This window comes from Botrytis sinoallii (genome assembly GCF_014898435.1).
Source record: "Botrytis sinoallii strain Bc 23 chromosome Unknown BSIN_003, whole genome shotgun sequence".
Classification (NCBI taxonomy): domain Eukaryota; kingdom Fungi; phylum Ascomycota; class Leotiomycetes; order Helotiales; family Sclerotiniaceae; genus Botrytis; species Botrytis sinoallii.
This window is the reverse complement of record NW_024066030.1, coordinates 2,954,554-2,975,514: the sequence shown is the minus strand read 5'-3', so window position 1 is coordinate 2,975,514 and position 20,961 is coordinate 2,954,554. Positions and strand designations below refer to the sequence as shown.

The window sequence follows — 20,961 nt, the reverse complement described above, 5'->3', positions numbered from 1 at the left end:
CCCTGTGAATGGTGAGCTCAGACGACTGGTCTCTCCATCGAAATGGATTCGCACATGCGATCGCACATGCGAAAAAGAAAAGCTAGACTGTGAACCTCTTCTTGGATTTGCCACCATAAGACCAAAACTCACAGTCTTCGCTTTCTTAGCTCAGAAACTTCTAGAAAGAACAGAGATGCAACTTATAACACACAAGATAATACATAGATAAAGCCACCTGGGCTTTAACCTAGGGATTTCTAATAGACTTCAAAGAGAATAGTTGCCGAAAGAGGTGGTTGCACTCTGGTGTTCCCGTGATTACTATTCACAAATTTGCGTAACGCCTGACATGTAAGCTCGCTCGAAAGCTTTATGTCTCATGGCGAACAGAATTGCATGTTTACTGAACATGTATTTGATGAATAAGCTCAGATGTTCTATCTATCCGGGCTTCAATCAACGATGATAGCTTCCCGTTTGGCGGACTTAATGCACTATGATATGACAAAGCTGGGTCGGTCATATAGGTAGAAGATTCTTTCGTATTTCTCTGGTGTATTCAAAAAGTGTATATAAAGAGAGAACATCACAGGAAAGCAGATAAAACACAAATCAAATAGATATCCATCAACGAGTAGAGAGCTAAACCAGCAATGCAATGTTTTCTTCCAAATCGGTACTCACCTTCATCTTCACCCCAATGAGCTTGGCCACTTCAATCCAGCACCCTTCAATGCCACTCTCATGGGACGTCTTCCACGCTCCCGAGCTTCCCGTTGTTGACGCACCACACAACTACACCATCTCTCCTACCTCTTTCACACTCCTACACGGCCAGTCGACCGCCGTCCTAGTTGACGCTCCAGTCAATATCGAAACCTCCCACGCACTAGCAAAGTGGGTTTCTGAAATTATCGGCAACAAAAACTTAACTCACATTTGCATTACTCACGGACATGGCGACCATTTCTTTGGCATCCCAGTTCTTCAACAACATTTCCCTGATGTGATCGCCGTAGCCACTGAAAGAACTATCGCAAATGTAGCCGAACAATTGAGTTATGCGGAATTTGTTGAGTTCTGGTCTGCCACATTTCCTGACCAGATACCCACCCAGAATGAAACAATCCAGCCATTGCCTCTCAATGGGAAATTTTACCTTGAGGATCATTTGCTTCAGGCCGTCGAAGTCGGACAGTCGGATACATATAACACGACTGTTTTACACGTTCCTTCTCTAGAGCTTGTAATAACTGGCGATGTCGTGTATGGAGAATGTTTTCAATATCTTGTTGAGACCAATACCACAGAATTGAGGGCAGAGTGGATAAGTGCTGTTGATAAAATCGAGAGTTTGCGACCAAAAATCGTGGTGCCGAGTCATAAGCAGATTTGGGATGGATATGGGACAGAACATTTTGAGAAGACTAGACAGTATATCAAAGATTGGGAGACCTTGCTCGAAGTTGCAACGAGCGCCGAGGATTTGAAAGAAAAAATAACGGCTTTATATCCACAGAGGGTTGGGGACTGGATCTTGGGAATTAGCATCGACGAGGTGTTACCTAAACCAAATAGTGTGAAGGGAAGAAATTTCTTTCCGGCACCTAGGATACAGTAGATATGGAAGGATATGGTTAATCTGTCTAATGTAATCAGGGGGCCAGCAATTTAAGAGCGGCCGAGAAGATTCAATATCAAACTCATTTCTTGACCCAAGTTATAATTAGCCCTTCGTTATATCCAAACCTACCTAGGTTATTCAATAGGTATTGAATGTTGTCTTCTTACATTATTTTATTTCGATGTCATCAACGTGCTTGTGGATGCAGCTGTGCAGCTGTGAAGATAGGCACAGACCATCCATCACAAATAAACCCCATCCATATGATATACACGTGACACTTCCTTTTTACATTCTGTTCATGTCTTCATGCGCTCGTTATCACAGACGGTCAGTGACTAGATGGGTAACCTCCCGTCTTACAGTTCAGCTCATCTCATAATACACGAAATATCAGATACAAATCACCCTTTGCCCCTACCCCCTACCCAGTCTATGACCACGGACAGAACCCAGATATACCCAAGCCCTTACCCATGCATCTACATCCATAAAACCAAATCATCGTCCCGTACGAGTAAAGTTACCAAAAGAATCAGGAAACTTCGCAAATTAAACGATGCATAACCGAATGCGCATTTGGCGGGTTGGATGGGCCATAGGTGGGATGTTCTATAATTGTATGGTTCGGGTGGTCGTGAAGAAGTGATGGGTCTGGAATCGAATCGGGGAGTGGGGCCGAGATTTGGTAAGTACTCCGTACATGTAGGAACGAGGATGGAGGTAGATTCATCTACATGCTGGATTTGTAAGGAAGAAGTGATTGATTGTGGTTCTTTGATGCTACTGAAGCGATGGGTGAAATAGCTGTGTAGCTTTGATGCGGATAGGCGAAGGTGGAAGTAAGATACAAAATTCAAATGGAGCCTCAAAATTGGACCCTTCAAATCGCTGTAAGATGTGTCAAGTTCATACGTCAGAGTCTTTCCGGACTATTATTTCAGATAAAGTCTGCTTCATTCTGATATTGTATGCTATTTATATATATACTACCCTCTTTCGTCCATCCATGATGCATCCATTCATTGCGAGAGTTTCGTTAAAACTATGTACAGAAAAAGTCCCCCCCCCTGAAAACAAACTATTCATGCCAAGCTAGCAGTAATATTAGAAAGCAATGCTTCAGTAAATTGCCACAACATAGTTGAATCTTGAACATGGAAAGCAGCTCCTGTGTAGAAAGTGTTTTGTTGTCCTTGAAGGGCATACAAATCACTGTAGAAACCAGCAGCAATGGCCTCAGCTGGAACCCACAATTCAAATGGTGTATGTCTGCTGTATGCGAGGAGTTCTGGAGTGCTCTTGGTCATACCGGCGATTTGGAGTCTTTCAAGCTCGCCATACATGGCAGCACGGACTTCGTCGTCAGAGATAGAGACTGCGGAACCGTAGTAAAGATTGAAGACATCTGGGATGGCAGTAGGGCTGATGGCATAAGCGGCTGGAAGAGGTGGGAATCCGTAGGTGGTGTTATCGGCGACATTGACAACAGAGATACCGGTTGGAAGACCAGTGTTACCAAAAACACCAACATAGTATCCGGAGTTGTTGAATTGAGAAAAAAGGGTTTTCTCCGAGGTGCTAAGATCCCATCCTGCAAGATTGTTAATCTGAGGTGTAATGCTGAAGACCAATTTTTGGGCATTAATGAACTTGTAGCCGGAAGGAGTGCTGATGAGAACTTGAGCACAGTCACCACTTCGGTCGACTGAGACGATTGTTGCGCTCAGAAAGACGCTGTCATCACCGATAATTTCTTGTGCCGATTCGTAGAGTAAGCTATTGTCCTGTGCAGACGTTGCTAAGAAGCCAGTGGTAAAACATTCGATGACACCGGTACCAAAGTTCTTGAGCACGTATAAAGTAGGCTTGGACAACAGATCTCCCAGACCCTGAGCAAAGTTGAACATGAATCCAAGGAATTGATCGCCGAGATTGTATTTGATTGCGAACTCCCCAAAAGTGAGCAACAGATCTTCTGGTACTGGGTTTGGTAAATCAAAGCCATTTTCAAGGTATGGATATTTCGCAAGTTGTTCCGTGTACAGCATGAGGCCAGCGGTAAAGTCAGCAGTCGTGAAAGTAGAATTCTCAAGACCGGTTCGGAAATCGGCGTATACACTTGATTGAACATATTCTGTTGTGTCTGCCACTGCCAAAGTGATGTTAAGACGTGCAGCATAGTCTTTGACAAGTTGGATGTTGTGGAAGATAATAACACCATAGTCATCTGAAACTCCAGTTGCAGGATCAGTATAGGTCTCTGTGTGGCCTCCCATGCGAGCTTTATTGTCAATGACCGCCACAGTCTTGCCCGCGTCGAGGAGACCAATTGCTGCATAGGTTCCAGAAGATCCACCACCAATCACGACCACATCTCTTTCGACATACTCCACGTTGTGGTATGTAACACTGTTAATAGTGACAGAGGAAGTAATGTTTGTAACTGCGGCAAAAGCTCCGAGGGAGAAATAGCTTGTGACAGCAGCCAAAAGCAATGGAGTAACTTTGAAGATAGCCATTTCAATGTTGATAATTGATTTTGACAATTGAAGGGGGATATTGAGAGGAAGTAGAGAAAGAGAAAGATGATGAAGAAGAAGAAGATGCTGTTGAAAATTGGAATGACAATCAATGTGACGCCAGACTTTATATATCTAGGTACCAGAACAAACGCTCAGCATGATATTGAAGTGTGTCTGTGCTTTTACATGTCATCCCACTAAGGATTTTGTGTCGTTTGTCCCTCGCCGCTCATCCCAAGATCTGTCAGATACCAGATGACAAGTAGCATGGGGGTTAGTTCTATCATATTCCTCTGGATCTGATTGACCAATCAGATATCATGCATTCCGAACCCTTGCATCGATAGAAGAATTCTGGAAGCATATAGGACCAAGTATCCCTTTACGATCCATGATATACTCGGATGAAGGAATTTTGAGTCAGTGATTGGCGGCGGGCAGGTTCGCCGCATGGACTTTTGACCCGATGTGTGGGTTAGCCAGTGTTGATCCTGGGAGATCCTTCACGATTGAAAGAAGGCAAGCTTGCCCCCCATATCAGAATCTTTGTCAATAGCGTTCCATTACCATGTGGGCGGAAGGATTCGCATACATATTAAAGAAATCTTAAATTTTGGTTGTAGAAAGATTTTGCGTCTGAATCCACGTGTGTTGGCGTCGTTATCCTGGCTCCGAGATGTTACCACTAGCGGGTCTTGCAACTTAGTGCACGCACCCGAAGTATGAACATGAATGATTCCACCCCCATTTCTCACGCAACAAGCTAAATTCTTACTTCACTCCAGAATAAACTCTATTTTTGGATGGTGGAGCACGCGTTAACCAGATATTTTAATTTGAACTCCATTGTTCTTCTCTTCAAACGCGTTCGGTTAATATCGATAACGTGAAGACATCTATTCCCAGCCTCTTGAACCAAAGTGGGACACCAAGAGTCATAAATGGGATATTAAGCAAATTTTGACGGCGACGCAACCTGATTGCGATCTAGATATGACTAGAAAGGCATCGTTACTTTACGAACTTGACTTCAATTGTCGAATCTAATCCGATTCCAGCTCATTTCATACATTTTATTTGGATTCTAAGCGCCCGGAATCTCGGGTATGGAAATCTATTGTTCGGAAGGTCTGCTTTACATCTGGCAAATGCTCGGCTGCATGTTGTTCAGTGCAATATACAACATTAACGGCGTGAATTTTATCTCCCAGGATATTTGATTTCTTTGAGAAAAGGAAAAGACTTTGTCCACAAAAGTTTGTGGGAAGTACAGTTTATACGATGAACCACAGAATAGCATTTTGCATTTGGTGTCAATGACGAAAATCGCGAGAACGGAATTTATTGAAATGGAAGTTCTACTTTGATCAAAAGGATGGAGTGACATACACAATCCTTTGCCAATATTCTATACTTTCTTAATTTGCTCCGTCTGGCCGTCTTGTACTTCTTGTACTTGTGGGGTTCCAGGCGAGCTTGCCTCCAATATCATTTTTCGTTGATCCAATTCCTCAAATATTGCCCAGTCACCGATCTGCTCATCGAAGAATTGATCCATATCCAAACCTTGAATCTCGGCCTCCTCTGTGACCCGCAAGTGCATTCCTGGGATGAATTTCAGGATATAGAGAAGAGCGCAAGATACGAGGAATGAGTACGCTGAAATCGCGGTGATTTCTGCGAACTGTTTACCCACTTGAATCCCATTACCATCGATCCCACCGGGAGCTGAAGTCACTCCGTCGAGCATACTGACTGTTTCGGGGTTAGCTTGGGTATCAGGCTTTCACGGATAAAGATACATACTAGAGGATGTTGCAAATATTCCTGTCAAAAAGCTTCCCACCATTCCACCTATACCATGAAGCTTAAAGACGTCCATTCCTTCATCAATATGTAGCCATTCATTTACATTCTGCAATAGCGCGCAAACCACTGCGGTTATGAAACCAATAACTGCGGCCAGCCAAACGGAAACATATCCCGCAGCAGGAGTGATCCCCACAAGTCCGGCAATGGCACCTTCACAAGCTCCCACGAGACTAAATCGGCCACCATGTTTGACATAATCGACAAGCACCCATCCAAGCATCCCGGTGCATGCAGCAGTATTGGTATTGAATCCAGCAAGCATCGCTCTGACGGAAGCATTTAGAGCACTGCCTCCATTGAATCCAAACCATCCAAACCAAATTAGGACAGTACCTAGGAATACGAGGGTAGTATTATGTGGCCTTCCATGGGACTTTTCGCCGGTGTGCTTGCGCTTTCCCAGTACAAGGGCATATGCCAATGCAGACCACCCAGATGCAATGTGAACCGGCCCGCCACCAGCAAAATCCAATGAAGGGAGCTTTTTTATTGATTAATGAATGTTGTTTACACAAAATCCGCAACTAAGGAGAAACTCACATTATACAACCAACCATTAGAATTCCATGTCCAACAAGCAATAGGACAATAAACAACTGTTGCCCACCAAAACCCGAATACCAAACTCGGTATAATTCTTCCTCTCTCGAAAGCACCACCAACCACAATCTGCACTGTACAGGCACAGAAAAGCAATTGATACAAACAAAACACAATTTCCGGAATCACAGCACTACCTGGTGACGGAGCAGCCATCACATTCTTGAGTCCAAAGTTCGCCATGTTGCCAATGAAAGGTCCAGCTGTACGCGAATATGCAAGTGAGTATCCCCAGAACATCCATTGAAAAGTCGTCACTGCCGCTACGAGAAGCGATTGAAATAACAAGGTAAGAGCGGATTTTCTCCGTGCGAGTCCACTGTAGAGGAGTCCGATACCGGGAATGATAAGCCAGACGATGAAGCCGCAGAAAACTATATATGTGTAGTGGAATTCGAAACCGGAGTATTGGGCGTTGACGTCTACGAGTTCGGGGTCACCGCCATCGGGAATGGAGGAGTTAAAGACGGGGGCACTCATGGTGCTGGGTGGGTGTGATCAATGTTAGATTGAGTATGAAGAAGCTCCGCTCCTGGTAAATATGTTTAGGAATCGAGACTTCATATATGAAGGGTGAGGATTCCCCAAGTATTAAGTACCCCATCCCATCTTTCACATCCCTCTAAATCCCATTCCAAGAACCCAAACTTCGTCCAAGACCCTCACTCCCTTATCATCCATCCAACAAACCACCTCCTCGGAAACCTATAGAAAACCTCGCATGAGCGGTAACTTTCTTGGCATTTTCTCCATCCCTCTTTTATCTCACCTCACCCAACCATAATAAATGTTATTCTCGTTATTCTAGATCGCCGACACTACATTCTTCCTATGCTTTACGAAATTTTGATAATGATAAGCTCGGGGGTGGATGTCAGGGGTGCTGATAAGACGCTTGGCGGTCAGACGTGGGGAAATTTTTGCTGGTTTGAGGATGTAGGTGGGCCTGAGTTAGAGCTGTGATGGAAGTCTATATCTTTCAGATTGAATATACATATATATATCAGTAACTTCGGGGAGTGATATTGTTTTGGTTTTTGAGCCGGTAAAGATGATGGTATGCTTATGTAGTGTCATTAGCCATTGACCGAAATGCCAAAACGAATGGTGAGCCAATTATCGCTTGTACTTCCTTCAAGAATGTTAATATGATAGAAATTATGGCTCCGGTTTCATGTGATGATCAAATGCTTTCTATACAACATAGAGGCAATGACAAATCGCCTCATTCGTTCGCGACATGCGATGGATAATTCCCGTTAAATAGATAAGTATCAAATAAGAATGGTTATCTCAAATAACAAATTTGTCATATATTTCTAGGCGACGGCCCATTTAAAGAAAAAGCATTGGTATCATATCAAATCCGCAGACTGCCCAAACCCTTAACCGAAAGAGATATTTCTCATCTCAAAGGCCCATGCTGACCCTCCCCCGCATTCTTGACTCCCTTCGCTACACGTGCAGCTCCACCTTCAATGCCCTCTCCTATATCTTTAATCCCATCGCCTACGGGTTTACCTAATACATATTTGTTAGCCTATGTTAGACTTTCTCTCCTGATCTCCTTATAATGTCTTTATTTCGGTTCCCCGTATTCGGAAGAATGGGAGAGGAGACTAAGAAGCATGAAAACAAGAGAAGAACTTGTGAATTGCGAGGAAAAGCAAAAGGATGACAAACCTGCATTTCCGGTAACTCCATTTACAGTTTCTCCCAATCCTCGTCCAACAGCTCCAACTACACCCCCTACTGTGTTTGTGACGCCTGAGACACCATTGCTGTTGAGTTGTGTTAGTCTAGATTCCGTTCCATGGGCGAGACGTTTTGAAGCATTGGGTCTATAAATGAGGGTATGACTTGGAAGAGCAGAAAATCCAAATGTGATGTGAGTGCGAGAGAGAAGAGAGGAATGAATGGGAGAAAGGTGGGAAGAAGGAAATAAACAACGTACCCAACAGTACTTGTAACCCAGGTAACACCACCCGAAACTCCTGATTTATCGTTGATAGGCATATTGTTTCCTTGTCTGCTGATTTATTTTGTTGGTGATTAAATAGACTGTTTGATTTAAGATTGTAGCTCTCGATACTAAAAGAGATTGATCTCCGCTCTCTGGATGCACATGCATTTATATACACATGCAGAGACGACAGAAATGATGAATCTAAGATCTGACGTCACAATATCGCAGGGGTCAAAACCAGATCTTCGGTTCCAGACAGGGATTTGGTTGGCCTCGTAAAGGTCATCAGGAACCATAGCCACGCTGGTGGTTTGGTTTGGTATGTTGTCAGATCTGGCCAATGAGATGATACGTGTAGAATGGAAGGATGAAGGTTCGAAGAAACTCGGCTAATAGATTTGCGGAATATGTATCTACCTACCCACCTATACTAGACAAGACTCCGAATTTGCTTGGTATCATAAAGCTATAAATTTGAAGACAACAACCCAGACCTCCAAAACTCTACAGTCTAGACTCCTGTCCTATGGAGAGATGAATTCTCAAAGTTCTTGTAACACCACGGCTGATCGTCACAACTTGCCTCTTTGTTATTCCTTGCATCATCTAGACATCGAGGCTCTGCTGTTGATGCCGGCCACTTTTTACCAGGAAAAAAAAAAAAAGCATGTTTCCATTGGGTTGATCTCCCAGAGCTTTGCAATCTACTTTTCTAGGACTGCACTGGCATATCCCTTGGATCGACCATTGTCTGGAAATCCTCCTTCCGCTAGTCGTGGAGGATGTTTATTTACCACATATGTCAGTTCACACCTCGCGGATCGTTTGACAAGTCTCTAGTGACAGCCCTCAATCCTGTGTTTGCTTCTTCAACAATGCAAAATGTTCAGTCTTAGACTTCTTGAGTAGACTGAAGATCTCGAAGACTACGCAGCGAGCCTGGACCTAAAAGCATATTGCTCTTTGAGGAAATATGGATATTTAACCTTCAATTTGCACTGATTTTTGAAGAAGATGACCTGACAAAGCGATCAAATGCTCGAAGCTAGAAATACCGATAATTACCCGACATCAGCCATGACACCAAGCAACGCTGAAGGTCAACGTATAACATCTCATTGACCCTTGTAATCTCTTATCGATGCTATCAATAAGGCCAGCTTGGTATCTTTTTCAATGTTCTTTGTAAATCTAACACAATACATAGAAATTAACGTTCCTTTGTATTGAGCAATACGTTGATTTGTTTTGCAATTCTATTCTTACCAGATATTCCCCGTCTACATACGCATGGTTTCTTGTAGTTTATATATTTCAATTCGTGTAGAGAAAATATCTATCTAGCTCCTTGTGAGCGCATATCTGGCGCAAAGATGTGGCTACCTTTTACCTTTTTATTCTTGTGCATACTGCAATTGGCAGCTTGCGCAGAAGACTTTTACCAAGTATGTTCTTTTTCTGCAGCTTCTAGAAGCTGTGCAAGTTTGGGGATTCAAAGGCTAGAACAAATGCTAATTGTGTAATAGCTTCTTGGTATAGACAAGCAAGCTTCAGAAAGAGATATCAAGCGCGCATATAGGACTTTGAGCAAGAAGTATCACCCGGATAAGAACCCGTATGTGTCACCTCTCGATTTAAGCTAGAATCACTACTGATGTGATACGCAGAGGAGACGAAACAGCCAAACAAAAGTTTGTTGAAATCGCCGAAGCTTACGAAGCCCTCTCCGTCCCAGAAACCCGCAAAATATACGATCAATATGGACACGAAGGACTAAAACAAAGACAACAAGGAGGACAAGGCGGAGGTCACCACGATCCATTTGATCTTTTCTCCAGATTCTTCGGTGGAGGAGGACATTTCGGCGGCGGCCATGGACAACGAAAAGGACCCGATATGGAAGTGCGAGTAGGAATACCCCTTCGCGATTTCTACAACGGACATACCACCGAATTTCAACTCGAGAAACAAATGATATGTGAGGAATGTGAAGGATCAGGATCTGCCGACGGTCAAGTCGATACATGTAATGTATGCCACGGCCATGGAGTCCAATTAAAGAAGCATCAACTCGCGCCTGGAATTTTCCAACAAGTACAGGTAAAATGTGATCACTGTGACGGCAAAGGACAAACGATCAAACACAAATGTCCCGTCTGTTCCGGTTCTCGCGTCATCCGTAAAGTCCAGACGCACTCACTAGTCATCGAGCGCGGAGCCCCCAAGGGCCGAACAATAAACTATGAAAACGAAGCCGACGAATCTCCCGACTGGGTTGCTGGTGATCTCCACGTTACTTTAGTTGAGAAGGAAGCGAATCTCGAAGAAGACAACGAATTAAAGGTTGACGGGACATTCTTCCGTCGTAAGGGCGATGATCTTCATTGGCGCGAAATGCTCTCATTGAGAGAAGCATGGATGGGATCATGGACACGAAATCTTACACACTTAGACGGGCACATCGTGCAACTGTCTCGCGAAAGAGGACAAACTGTTCAACCAGGTCATGTGGAACATGTGAAAGGAGAAGGAATGCCAAAATGGCATGAGGATGGAGATAGTGTTTATCATGATACGCAATTCGGAGATTTGGTTGTAGAGTACACAGTCGTATTGCCGGATCAAATGGATAAGGGAATGGAGAAGGATTTCTGGGCTCTATGGGAAAAGTGGAGGAAGAAGAATGGAGTCGATTTGGCAAAAGACAGTGGAAGGCCCGAGACTCCAGTTGCGGGAGGAAAGGATGAACTATGATACATATATGTATGAACGGGGAAGAGAACAGGGAGTCGGAATTGGAGTTGGAGGAGTCCAGGTGGCCATCAAACAAACGTTTCGGGAGTGGAAACTGAGCGAGTGATGCAATGGGAATGGAATTATGTATGAATAGCCCAGCGATAAAGAAGCGAAATTTAGAAGTTCTTTTTGATGTTATATCATTCGTTATCTTTTGATCATCACATCGCATTACATCACATCATTTCAATGATGAGAAGAAGGAGCGGAAAGTTTATACATAAATCAAATATGCGCTCTCATAGATTCATATTAAGAGGAGACCTACACACAAAATAGAAGTACATGACAACAATCAAGGAAAGTTTAACGAAACAATTTATCATTCCATCATAATGTACGGTGACGGACATGCAGCCAACCTGACTATCTGCCTGTTTGTTTGTCGACCAAGAGTAGGGAATGACTTCAAGGAAAAAAGATACAGAAAAGATAGCGAAGAAGCAAGGGGGAAAAGAAGGAAAAAGGGGTATCGTTCATATCCGATCTCGTCATATCCAGTCCCATCGTCTCATTATTACTTCCTCCCATTTCCCATTTCACAAGTCCGACGATATCCCAGTTCTCTTAAAATTGATAACCACGAGGAAATCGCATCAAAACTCAGAGCAGAGCTAAGCGCGCAGAAATTAGATGCGCGATGGATCGGCACGCGATCGATACCACCTCTTGCGTGCACCGCCGAGACCATTGCTTTGTTGACCATTGGCCGGTTGGTCGGTGACGATTGTGTGGCGGTTGCGGTGGTGGATGTATGTCCCCTTTTTGATGATGTGTTAGTAATGGGTTGGAGGGTTAGAGATAGATTCAGGGAGTGTGTGGCTAGGATTGTTGAATGAGGGGGGTAGAGCGAGGGAAGGGAAAATTACGTGGAGAAGAGAGAGGAGAGAACTTACGAGGAGAAAAGAACCGAGGAAGAACAATGAAGCTAGGAATGTAAAAGCGACATCCGATTTCCATCTCGCACAAGCGGAGGAACCGAAGATGCCATACCAGTTAAATATACTGCCGCAGTCGAGGGGTGTGATGAACTACATTTATCCGTTGTGATTAGTCAAGTGCAGCTATATTACGCATTTTCTGTCGTCGTGGGGAATGAGATTGGGAAGTGGGAAGGAATTAAGAAGAAGGTCGAAAGAAGGGAAGATATAACATACATCCACAAGTAAACCAAAAGCAATCATATACATAACAAACATCAAAAAGTCGATCGGCCAATGAATGAAGTTCCAAGTGAACGGCAACATGAAGAATAAGGAGAAGAATAGACCTAAAGCAGCAACGACATCGGTGTAGATGAATCGTTTCTTAGACCATGATGGTTCGGCTCTGGCTGAGTGAAGATGTGAACTAGTAAGACCGACGACGATGGTACTGAAAGCAAATTGGCACACGCGAAGAACCAAGGCTAAAATATCGGTCCCGTGCATTTTTGCAATGTTTAGGGCTCTTTTCTTCGCTTTTGTGTATGTATTGATAGTTGAGTTAAGTTATCGTGAGTAAAAGCCGCTTGACTGTGGGATTGAAGAAGGAGAAAGGAAGTGAGGGGATGATATAATGTCTAGATTTATATCTCCGCACACATCACACCACATCGGCAGCCAGAAGCAAAGAAAACCAGGTCAACTCACTCGTAACATGCAGCCGACCGAGACGCATTTACGCCATAGCCATGTTTATGCCCAATCCCATCTCTATTTTCAAGGATTCCCTTGAAGCCCGGATTAAGTTCTCCGCCCAGTATGTCACTGTTCTATGCCCTGGAACTTGGGAGCTCTTGTGCGAACGCAGGAGTAGCAGATACATATTTGAAATCAAGGAACTAGAGATTTCATGGCCATAGATGGAGTACTGATCCATTAGCAGCAGTATTTGAAGTACCGAAACAGCAGACATGGGTATCTGCGGGGAATTTTCCTGGATATACGGTTGTGGCGTCTTAAAAAAGGTACATGAGATAAAACGGGACGGGTTCTTTGCTCCGGATGCTAATTTATGTGATTGCCATGTAGGAAATTGAAATAAGGTATAGTTGACAACGCACGATGATCAGTGTGTATGCCAGAAAGACTTATTCGCTGTTTGGATACATTGGTAGCTCCGTAAGCCAAGAAATATTCTCAAAATGTATTGGTGATGACTGTCAAACCACATTCGGTTCAAATCTGGAAATTTGATAGCGAGGAAAATACCCCATAAGTTATGTAGAATTCGAACAATAGTAGAGAAGATGAGGTGCGATGTAAAAGAAAAGGAAAATTTAGCTACCAAGCACGCGATGAGCTCGATACATCGTGTGCCAAATCTATCGATCTTTGAACCCAACGACTAAATGATCCCTCAGGTCACAAAAATCTATTTAATTCCTCAAAATTGCATTTTCAATATGGCAGAAAGTTCTTGGGAAGTTAGCAGTATTGCATGATCGTGGTTAATCTCGTCCAGTAGAACGAGTTTGCTTGACGCGTGGCTGCAGTTGTGGCTGATGATTGCCGAAAATTGCTTTCTTGTGCAAACGTATATTGACTGATTGCTAGTGTGCATAATAATCCATCCTTGAAAAATGCGGAAGGTTCAATGAATATGAAGATATGTGGCGCATTGGATGTCTTTGTTCTTCGATCAAATGCGCCAGGCGAAGTGGATTGAATAGTTGAGACTCTTTCAGTGGATATTGATGACGAGAAGTTACCAAATTATCGTTTGTCTGTTGAGGAGAGTTCCGACGAAGCGTATGTATAGACTCAAAGCTTCACACTTTCTTGGGTATTGTAATGTCAGTTCTGTCGTGGAAATAAATGTGTGGTCGACACCCACTCCTGGTCCATTCACCGTTCTCGCTTCTGATGAATCAGCGGCTTGCAGCAACCTATACCACATAAACAGTCTTGAATAGGAACGCTAATTTAACCAAAGTCTTCCAAGGTTGTCTCTTCTATTTGTATGTCAATTCACGATGGGTGCTACAGGAAACTTCAAAATTACAATTCCGATTTCCGAGGATTCGGAAATTCCTTCAACCGAAGAAACCCAACTGATTCCTGCATCATGTGCGCAGTTTCCAGGATCCTTCGCTCCGGATTTAAGAAAAGATAAACGAAGAGTATCAAAACGTAGCGGATTCAGTGATCGGATTTATATATTCTTCACGGATGGATGGGATGATGTAACGGTTTGGAAAAGTGCTGTATGTCGCTCCTATGAACCTTTCCTTGACCTACCACTGAGTCTCCTTTTCCATAGTTTATAGAATTCGTGGGAACAACATGTCTATGCTACCTGTCTGCTTTTATCAGTATTGCAATTCGAAATTCTGACACTACACAAATAGCGGCGTATGTTGGCGTTACCAATATTTTTCTTTTGACACTATTCATATGTGCGCTCGCTCCAGCTTCTGGTGGTCATATGAATCCAATCATCACTTTTGCGACGGTAATCACTGGACTTACCGGATTTCCAAGAGGAATGTTGTATATGATAGGACAGACCACCGGAGCAGCACTTGCGGGTGGCTTGATCAGAGGAAGCTTAGGAGATCAGAGAACTTTAATGTAAGTTGACTCCGATTATCTGGATTCGAGACACAAGACACCAAGTAGTGATGGACTTGCAAAGGGTTGTCAAGGTCAAGAAGCTCTTCTATGAAAAGGTGCGTTTAGTAGTAAGTTAACAGGTGAAAGTTACAATGGAGGAGGATGTTTCCTTGAAACAACAAGCGTTAGCGAAGGGCAGGCTTACCTGATCGAGTCAATTTTGTCATGTATCATGCTGTAAGTCTCAGAATCTTCTTGTCTCGCCTTGATCTGACGACATAGGATTTTATCGTTTGGTACTGCTCTTGATCCCCGACAGGCGCAACTCTTTGGGCCACGCCTAGGCCCATTCATGGTTGGCTGTACATTAGGCCTTGTGTCATTTTCTAGTGTTAATCTTGCACCTGGATACCCGGGAGCGGGATTGAATCCAGCGAGATGCTTTGCCTTTGCAGTTGCGAGAGGCAACTTTGCTTGTGAGTGGAGCTTCTTCTCCCTAAGCTTAAATCGCTGCTAATAGAAACTTCAAGATCAATGGATTTGGTGGTTCGGTCCGGTCACTGGAGCTATAATTCAAAGCTCGGTCTATCATTTTGCCCCACCATATCATAGAGAAAGGGTAGATAGAAGGCATTCAACATGATGTACAAAGAATCCGAGAATATCTTCTTCGATACACAGTATTCGGGTTATGAATTGTGGACTATCGCCGAGAGCAAAGACTTGTGTAGAAAAGGTATGACCAGGACAAACAATGGTGCCAATGGGGAAGATCTCCCGAAAGCCAAATGTGGGATCTCATATTTTAGATGAGGAAATTGTAGAATGTATCGAGACAAAAGTTCAAAACTTCAAAACTTCAAAACTTGAAGCCTGGATCGAACCTTCGCATGACCGATCAAAGTGACCTACTTTGAAAGTTGATTGATGAAGTCTCCTCCAGGAATCAGAAATAGAACTCAAACAAGCAAACTCGTGAAAGGGTGGGTGTGAAGAACGAGTACTCATAGAATGGCAATGCTTGAAGGAACAAGAAATGATTCGAACGAAAAACTTTTGGGGAGGTCAAAATCTTCCAAATTTGGCCGAACATCGAGGACGATGATAATGAGACGATCATATTCAAATTATTCAAATGATACCAGAGTTTAAGAACACAAGTTTGATACTTTGCAGAAGTATGAAAATAGAAGTTGAATTACACTAATGACCTCGGGAGGGGAAGCAATATTTAACATATCCCACTCATACCGAAATATACTCGCGTCATGCTCAAATCTACCACCAAATTTATCGGCCAATTAAACAATGGACGATACCAATACGGCGACCATCCGAGAACTAAAATCAATCAACATCATAGATAAATATCTCCTCAAGTAACAATTCGCCATTGCGCCACATCACCGCGACAATGGCCTCCAAAATAACACCCTTCGTTTTCCGATCAGCATTCAGACCAGCAAGAATAGCTTCAAGATCACAATGTCGGTCATTTGTTGCCGGTAGCAGATTATCCAGCGATTCCCTCATGGTTGTATGTCTTCCTCATGGAGCTCCGATCATACCGTCTAGCTACTGACATGAAGTCTCACAGCATCGCGATACACCCGACAATAATGCCTCTATTCCTTTTAAATTCACACCTCAAAATGAGAAGATCATCGAAGAGATTCTCAAGAAATACCCCCCGCAATACAAAAAGGCAGCCGTTATGCCGATTCTCGATCTTGGACAACGTCAACATGGATTTACCAGTTTGAGTGTTATGAACGAAGTTGCTAGACTATTGGAAATGCCTCCTATGAGAGTTTATGAAGTGGCTACCTTTTATACCATGTATAACAGAACTCCAGTGGGCAAATTCCATGTGCAAGCTTGTACTACGGTATGTTTTCTCTAAGTTGGCGGAGGAATTTCGCCTTCTTAACAAGTACTAATGTGATTCTCCGATAAATAGACTCCTTGTCAATTGGGTGGTTGTGGAAGTGATGCAATCGTCAAGGCAATCGAAGGGCACCTTGGTATCAAGCCTGGCCACACCACAAAGGACGGATTATTTACCTTTGTCGAAGTCGAATGTCTGGGCGCATGTGTAAATGCCCCAATGGTTCAAATCAACGACGATTTCTACGAAGATTTGACACCCGAGTCAACCGTCACATTACTCAAGGCACTTCAATCCAGCGCCTCGGAAATTGCCAATTCGGAAGCTGGAAAAGGTGCCATTACAGGCGAAGATGGCAATGTCAAGTCTGGATCTGAAGTTGGAGAGGACGCAGGAAGAATTTATAATAAGGGAGGTGTTAAGGTACCAAGTCCAGGACCAATGAGTGGAAGGAAGACTTGTGAGAATATCAAGGGTTTGACGAATTTGACGAGTGAGCCATGGAGTAAGGAGGTTTTCAAGCCAGAATGGCAATAGGTTTTTGCACTTTGGGCATTTGTGGTGGAGCGTGGGTTGAAAATAGAGGATATAGTTTTCAGATGAGGATTCGTATGTATATATCCTTGTATCATCAAATTTTTGCATTGATATGGTTTTCCATGATCGCTAGTGATGAAAGATGAATTTCTAAAAATTCTTATATTTATCCCAAGACACTTAACATAATTCTCACGAAAAAGTTGATTGACTTCCTTCACCCCTCAGTCTAAGAATTTCCATCTTGTAGTCCCAGGCCTTTCTTTATCTCTCCAATCGCATGCCCTCGTTCCCTCCGACAACCCTGCTTTTTTCGATTTCTGGTGATCAGTCTTACTTCTTTTCCTCCCACTTCTATAACTCCTACTTCTGGCATAGTCTCTCTTGCTATGTATCCCTACAAGGTTTTCAATCGCCCGAATAACCATGCATGATAAATCTCAATACATTGTTACAACATAGAAGAGTATATTGTGAAGATTAAAATAAGAGTGATGGGCATGTATGAGATGGGGTAGCTGTTGAGTGGGTTGTCTGGAGAGGAATGGTGATATCATGAATTTGTAGAGTAGGTAGTTAGTATTGTATGTTTTGGTGGTAATATCGAGATTTATTTGTCACCTGAGTAATATTGGAGGTTCGTGGCTTGGTAGCAAGTCCACATCTGATTTATGGCTAGCCTTTACACAATGCATTTCATACCACGTAGGCCAGCGAAACGACGTTGCACTCCCAAGGCCAGTAAAGTAGAGGCGGGTAGGAGAGCCAAGGGTAGAACGAAAGGGTTGAGAGCGCGAAGATTCAGAACTCGAGAGAAAATTTAGTAGAAATGTGACGAGAACATGAAACGGAAAAGAGAGTGTTTGATGATTGGGAAAGTATCAGAGCCGAATGAAGGCTTCGAAGGGTAGGCACTGAGGAGTGAATGGACGACGAAAAGTTGGAGAAAATCTGACTGGAATATAAAAATCAAAAATACAAGATTAGCACTTAAAATGATACTGACAGTAAAAATGAAACGAGTACTTGGCAATTGAAACTTCGTTCCGAGAATGATATCGCCGTGGGCATGCTCGACTGTATCAGACATGGTGCATATTTCACACTTAAATGAATGAATACTTCAGACGACCAGATGTGCATGGTACTTACGAATCTCTTGCACTAAATATTTGACACGTTCCATATTAGAACTCGCTGGAGTATTGTCTGACACGTCACTATAATCTCCAGTATCAACCTAGCTGACATATCCTACAGATATCTAGAAATCCCTCATAGATTACTAACAATTCCAATTCCATAGGATTCCATACCATCAGTAATTCCACAAATGATAACCAACGGATCGATATGGGGTGTAGCAAGCGGATAGAGCCACGGACACCCAGCACTTCTGACACATTGTTGCTCTCTCCACCGATGGGAGCACTTTGTGAAATTTGCGTAGAAATCCATGAAACGACGATGAAGATATTTCAGAAATCAAGAGGCTCCAAACTTGATAGTATACCACAGTAACAATATGAAACATGCAGTATAATCACTTTGAATCAAAAAAACGATTCGAAGATCCATCAGAAGTCCCCTAGGGAAGTGATAACCTCGTAGCTCTGTGCTGAACGCTTGTTCTGAACTACAGAAACATGGTGGAACCGAAACCTCCAAAAACACATTCTCAGATATATCAAGATTCTTATATTGGGTCCGATGATACTTCATAACACCTTCCGGGACATGATCGAACATCAATGAATGTGTCGTCTGTGAGATGTTTGGATATAAAAACAAAGTTGGATGTCGTTGTCAAAGGGGTGGATTTATGAAGGTGGGACTATCACATCGGACCTACAGTATTAGGGCACAGCTGTTTGCCGAACACCAAAATCACACCAAAACTCATATACATTATCTATTTACTTTCTAATAACACTATAGATTTTATTTATTAAATTTTATACAGTTCTATTCATTTTCAATTAAAATTTAATAAAAATTAAACAGTTTATTTTTAGGATTTTTATTTATTAAGATATTTATATAGAAAATTAGTACAAATTGGAATACTTAAATTTATTAGTAAAACAAGCGAAAATCAAGAACTTTTCTTTTGATTTAGATTAAACCTTATAAAAAATAATATCCGTATATTTTAAAATCAAAAGAATTATTAATTCTAGTTATTTTATTATATTATAAAACTATATTTAAAGTTCTAACTAATTTTAATGATTTTGGATATTTTCTTTTTATTTATATAAATAGAGCAAAATGCTCATTTGTGGTGTGATTTTTGAAACCAACAAACAGCTGTGCACGGTTACTGTAGACACCTCGACTGACCAATCAAGCATCCACTCTCTGATATCACCCATCCTTCATCTGCACTTTTCCCACCTACCCCATGAAGCTGACGAGTATTTGGGCAATATAAAAAAGCTGGATTTCCCGCCCACCAATTTCCTCGTATTTTTGCTCATAAATTCTGCGTTACCCCACTTCCCTTTCTCTATTTTCCCGCTCACGATGAATACCAAGGAATATATCATAGATGTGCTTCAACACCTTTACTTTCCTGTTCAGTTCATGTTTGCCTCTGCTACATTTATACCCGGCACCATTGTTTCCCTTCTCGCCTCTTCCAATATCGCCACTTTAAGTTCCGTCGACAAGTTCAAAGATGCATGGTTTGCACGGTTCTGGGCCGTTTATGGACCTCGTGTTAGAGAGACTGCAAGTACAAATGCAGAGCCTATGATTAAAGCTGCTAGAGGTGTTATACTAGACATTGGTCCTGGTAGTGGTGAGGTATGTTTGTCTAATATCTTGATATTGATCAAAGTAAGGCGGAGGTAAAAGTGTCAGTGGCTAATAGATGCTAGTGGTTACATGTTTTTGATAAATCAAAGATCACAAAGATTTATGGTGTAGAACCAAATCGTGATCATTATGAAGCTTTGAGAAGGAGAATTAAGGAGGCAGGTCTCACTGATATCTATGAGATTGCAGAATGTGGAGTTGAGGGGTTGACGGAATGGGGCATTGAAGATGACAGTGTGGATTCTGTCGTCACCATTTTGTGTTTATGTAGTGTTGGACAACCCGAGGAAATGATTAAGGATTTGTATAAGAAGTTGAGAAAAGGGGGTATCTGGGCAGTTTATGAACATGTGATTAAGGATCAGGGACATTGGACTGACAAGTATCAATGTAAGTTCTAATCTACGGGGAATGAGCGTAGCAAAACTAATTCGTACTCAGCTTTGATCAATGTCGCTTGGCCTCATCTCTTTGGCGGTTGTTCCCTCAAGAGGGATACGGAGAAGTCTTTGAGGGGAGTTGGAAAATGGAGTAAGGTTGATTTGACGCATCCTGCTACAGAGGTTCCTTATGCTATCATTCCACATATTATGGGAACGCTGGAGAAGTGATTGCCATGCTTTCAAGTATACTCTACGAGGTAGCCCCTGTGAGGATTGAAATCTATGGCCATCTTCTTTAGAGGATGTAAACGAGAAATGTATGCTATCTTATGAGGAAGATTGTGGCGAGTAAGAAGAATGTGGAGTCACTGCGTAGTTTATCAGGCGAGGTTGCAAAGCTTCTATTGAGAGAAGAAGAATTGATTCATTGTG

At 42.6% G+C, this 20,961-nt stretch overlaps 9 protein-coding genes across 9 annotated transcripts; 5 read left to right on the top strand and 4 right to left on the bottom strand.

Moving 5' to 3' along the window:
• Positions 1-640: 640 nt before the first annotated feature.
• Positions 641-1,603, top strand: EAF02_002484 (uncharacterized protein; the record flags this gene model as incomplete). Its single annotated transcript, XM_038898532.1, has 1 exon — positions 641-1,603. The coding sequence occupies one exon, from the start codon at positions 641-643 to the stop codon at positions 1,601-1,603; it is 963 nt and encodes a 320-aa protein (XP_038762224.1).
• Positions 1,604-2,691: 1,088 nt separating this feature from the next.
• Positions 2,692-4,128, bottom strand: EAF02_002483 (uncharacterized protein; the record flags this gene model as incomplete). The annotated part of the gene is made up of 1 exon (XM_038898531.1): positions 2,692-4,128. One exon carries the CDS (start codon positions 4,126-4,128, stop codon positions 2,692-2,694), a length of 1,437 nt encoding a protein of 478 aa, XP_038762223.1.
• Positions 4,129-5,539: 1,411 nt separating this feature from the next.
• Positions 5,540-7,083, bottom strand: EAF02_002482 (uncharacterized protein; the record flags this gene model as incomplete). Its single annotated transcript, XM_038898530.1, has 3 exons — positions 5,540-5,886; positions 5,938-6,484; positions 6,544-7,083. 3 exons carry the CDS (start codon positions 7,081-7,083, stop codon positions 5,540-5,542), a joined length of 1,434 nt encoding a protein of 477 aa, XP_038762222.1.
• A 925-nt stretch (positions 7,084-8,008) lies between these two features.
• EAF02_002481 (uncharacterized protein) lies at positions 8,009-8,619 on the bottom strand (the record flags this gene model as incomplete). The annotated part of the gene is made up of 3 exons (XM_038898529.1): positions 8,009-8,124; positions 8,287-8,384; positions 8,558-8,619. 3 exons carry the CDS (start codon positions 8,617-8,619, stop codon positions 8,009-8,011), a joined length of 276 nt encoding a protein of 91 aa, XP_038762221.1.
• Positions 8,620-9,942: 1,323 nt separating this feature from the next.
• EAF02_002480 (uncharacterized protein) lies at positions 9,943-11,323 on the top strand (the record flags this gene model as incomplete). Its single annotated transcript, XM_038898528.1, has 3 exons — positions 9,943-10,014; positions 10,096-10,184; positions 10,237-11,323. The coding sequence occupies 3 exons, from the start codon at positions 9,943-9,945 to the stop codon at positions 11,321-11,323; spliced, it is 1,248 nt and encodes a 415-aa protein (XP_038762220.1).
• Positions 11,324-11,994: 671 nt separating this feature from the next.
• EAF02_002479 (uncharacterized protein) lies at positions 11,995-12,795 on the bottom strand (the record flags this gene model as incomplete). Its single annotated transcript, XM_038898527.1, has 3 exons — positions 11,995-12,126; positions 12,262-12,396; positions 12,523-12,795. 3 exons carry the CDS (start codon positions 12,793-12,795, stop codon positions 11,995-11,997), a joined length of 540 nt encoding a protein of 179 aa, XP_038762219.1.
• Positions 12,796-14,321: 1,526 nt separating this feature from the next.
• Positions 14,322-15,544, top strand: EAF02_002478 (uncharacterized protein; the record flags this gene model as incomplete). Its single annotated transcript, XM_038898526.1, has 5 exons — positions 14,322-14,552; positions 14,609-14,919; positions 15,049-15,138; positions 15,184-15,377; positions 15,432-15,544. The coding sequence occupies 5 exons, from the start codon at positions 14,322-14,324 to the stop codon at positions 15,542-15,544; spliced, it is 939 nt and encodes a 312-aa protein (XP_038762218.1).
• A 771-nt stretch (positions 15,545-16,315) lies between these two features.
• Positions 16,316-17,326, top strand: EAF02_002477 (uncharacterized protein; the record flags this gene model as incomplete). The annotated part of the gene is made up of 3 exons (XM_038898525.1): positions 16,316-16,438; positions 16,499-16,789; positions 16,862-17,326. 3 exons carry the CDS (start codon positions 16,316-16,318, stop codon positions 17,324-17,326), a joined length of 879 nt encoding a protein of 292 aa, XP_038762217.1.
• A 2,526-nt stretch (positions 17,327-19,852) lies between these two features.
• Positions 19,853-20,757, top strand: EAF02_002476 (uncharacterized protein; the record flags this gene model as incomplete). Its single annotated transcript, XM_038898524.1, has 3 exons — positions 19,853-20,134; positions 20,209-20,536; positions 20,588-20,757. The coding sequence occupies 3 exons, from the start codon at positions 19,853-19,855 to the stop codon at positions 20,755-20,757; spliced, it is 780 nt and encodes a 259-aa protein (XP_038762216.1).
• Between the last annotated feature and the right edge of the window lie 204 nt (positions 20,758-20,961).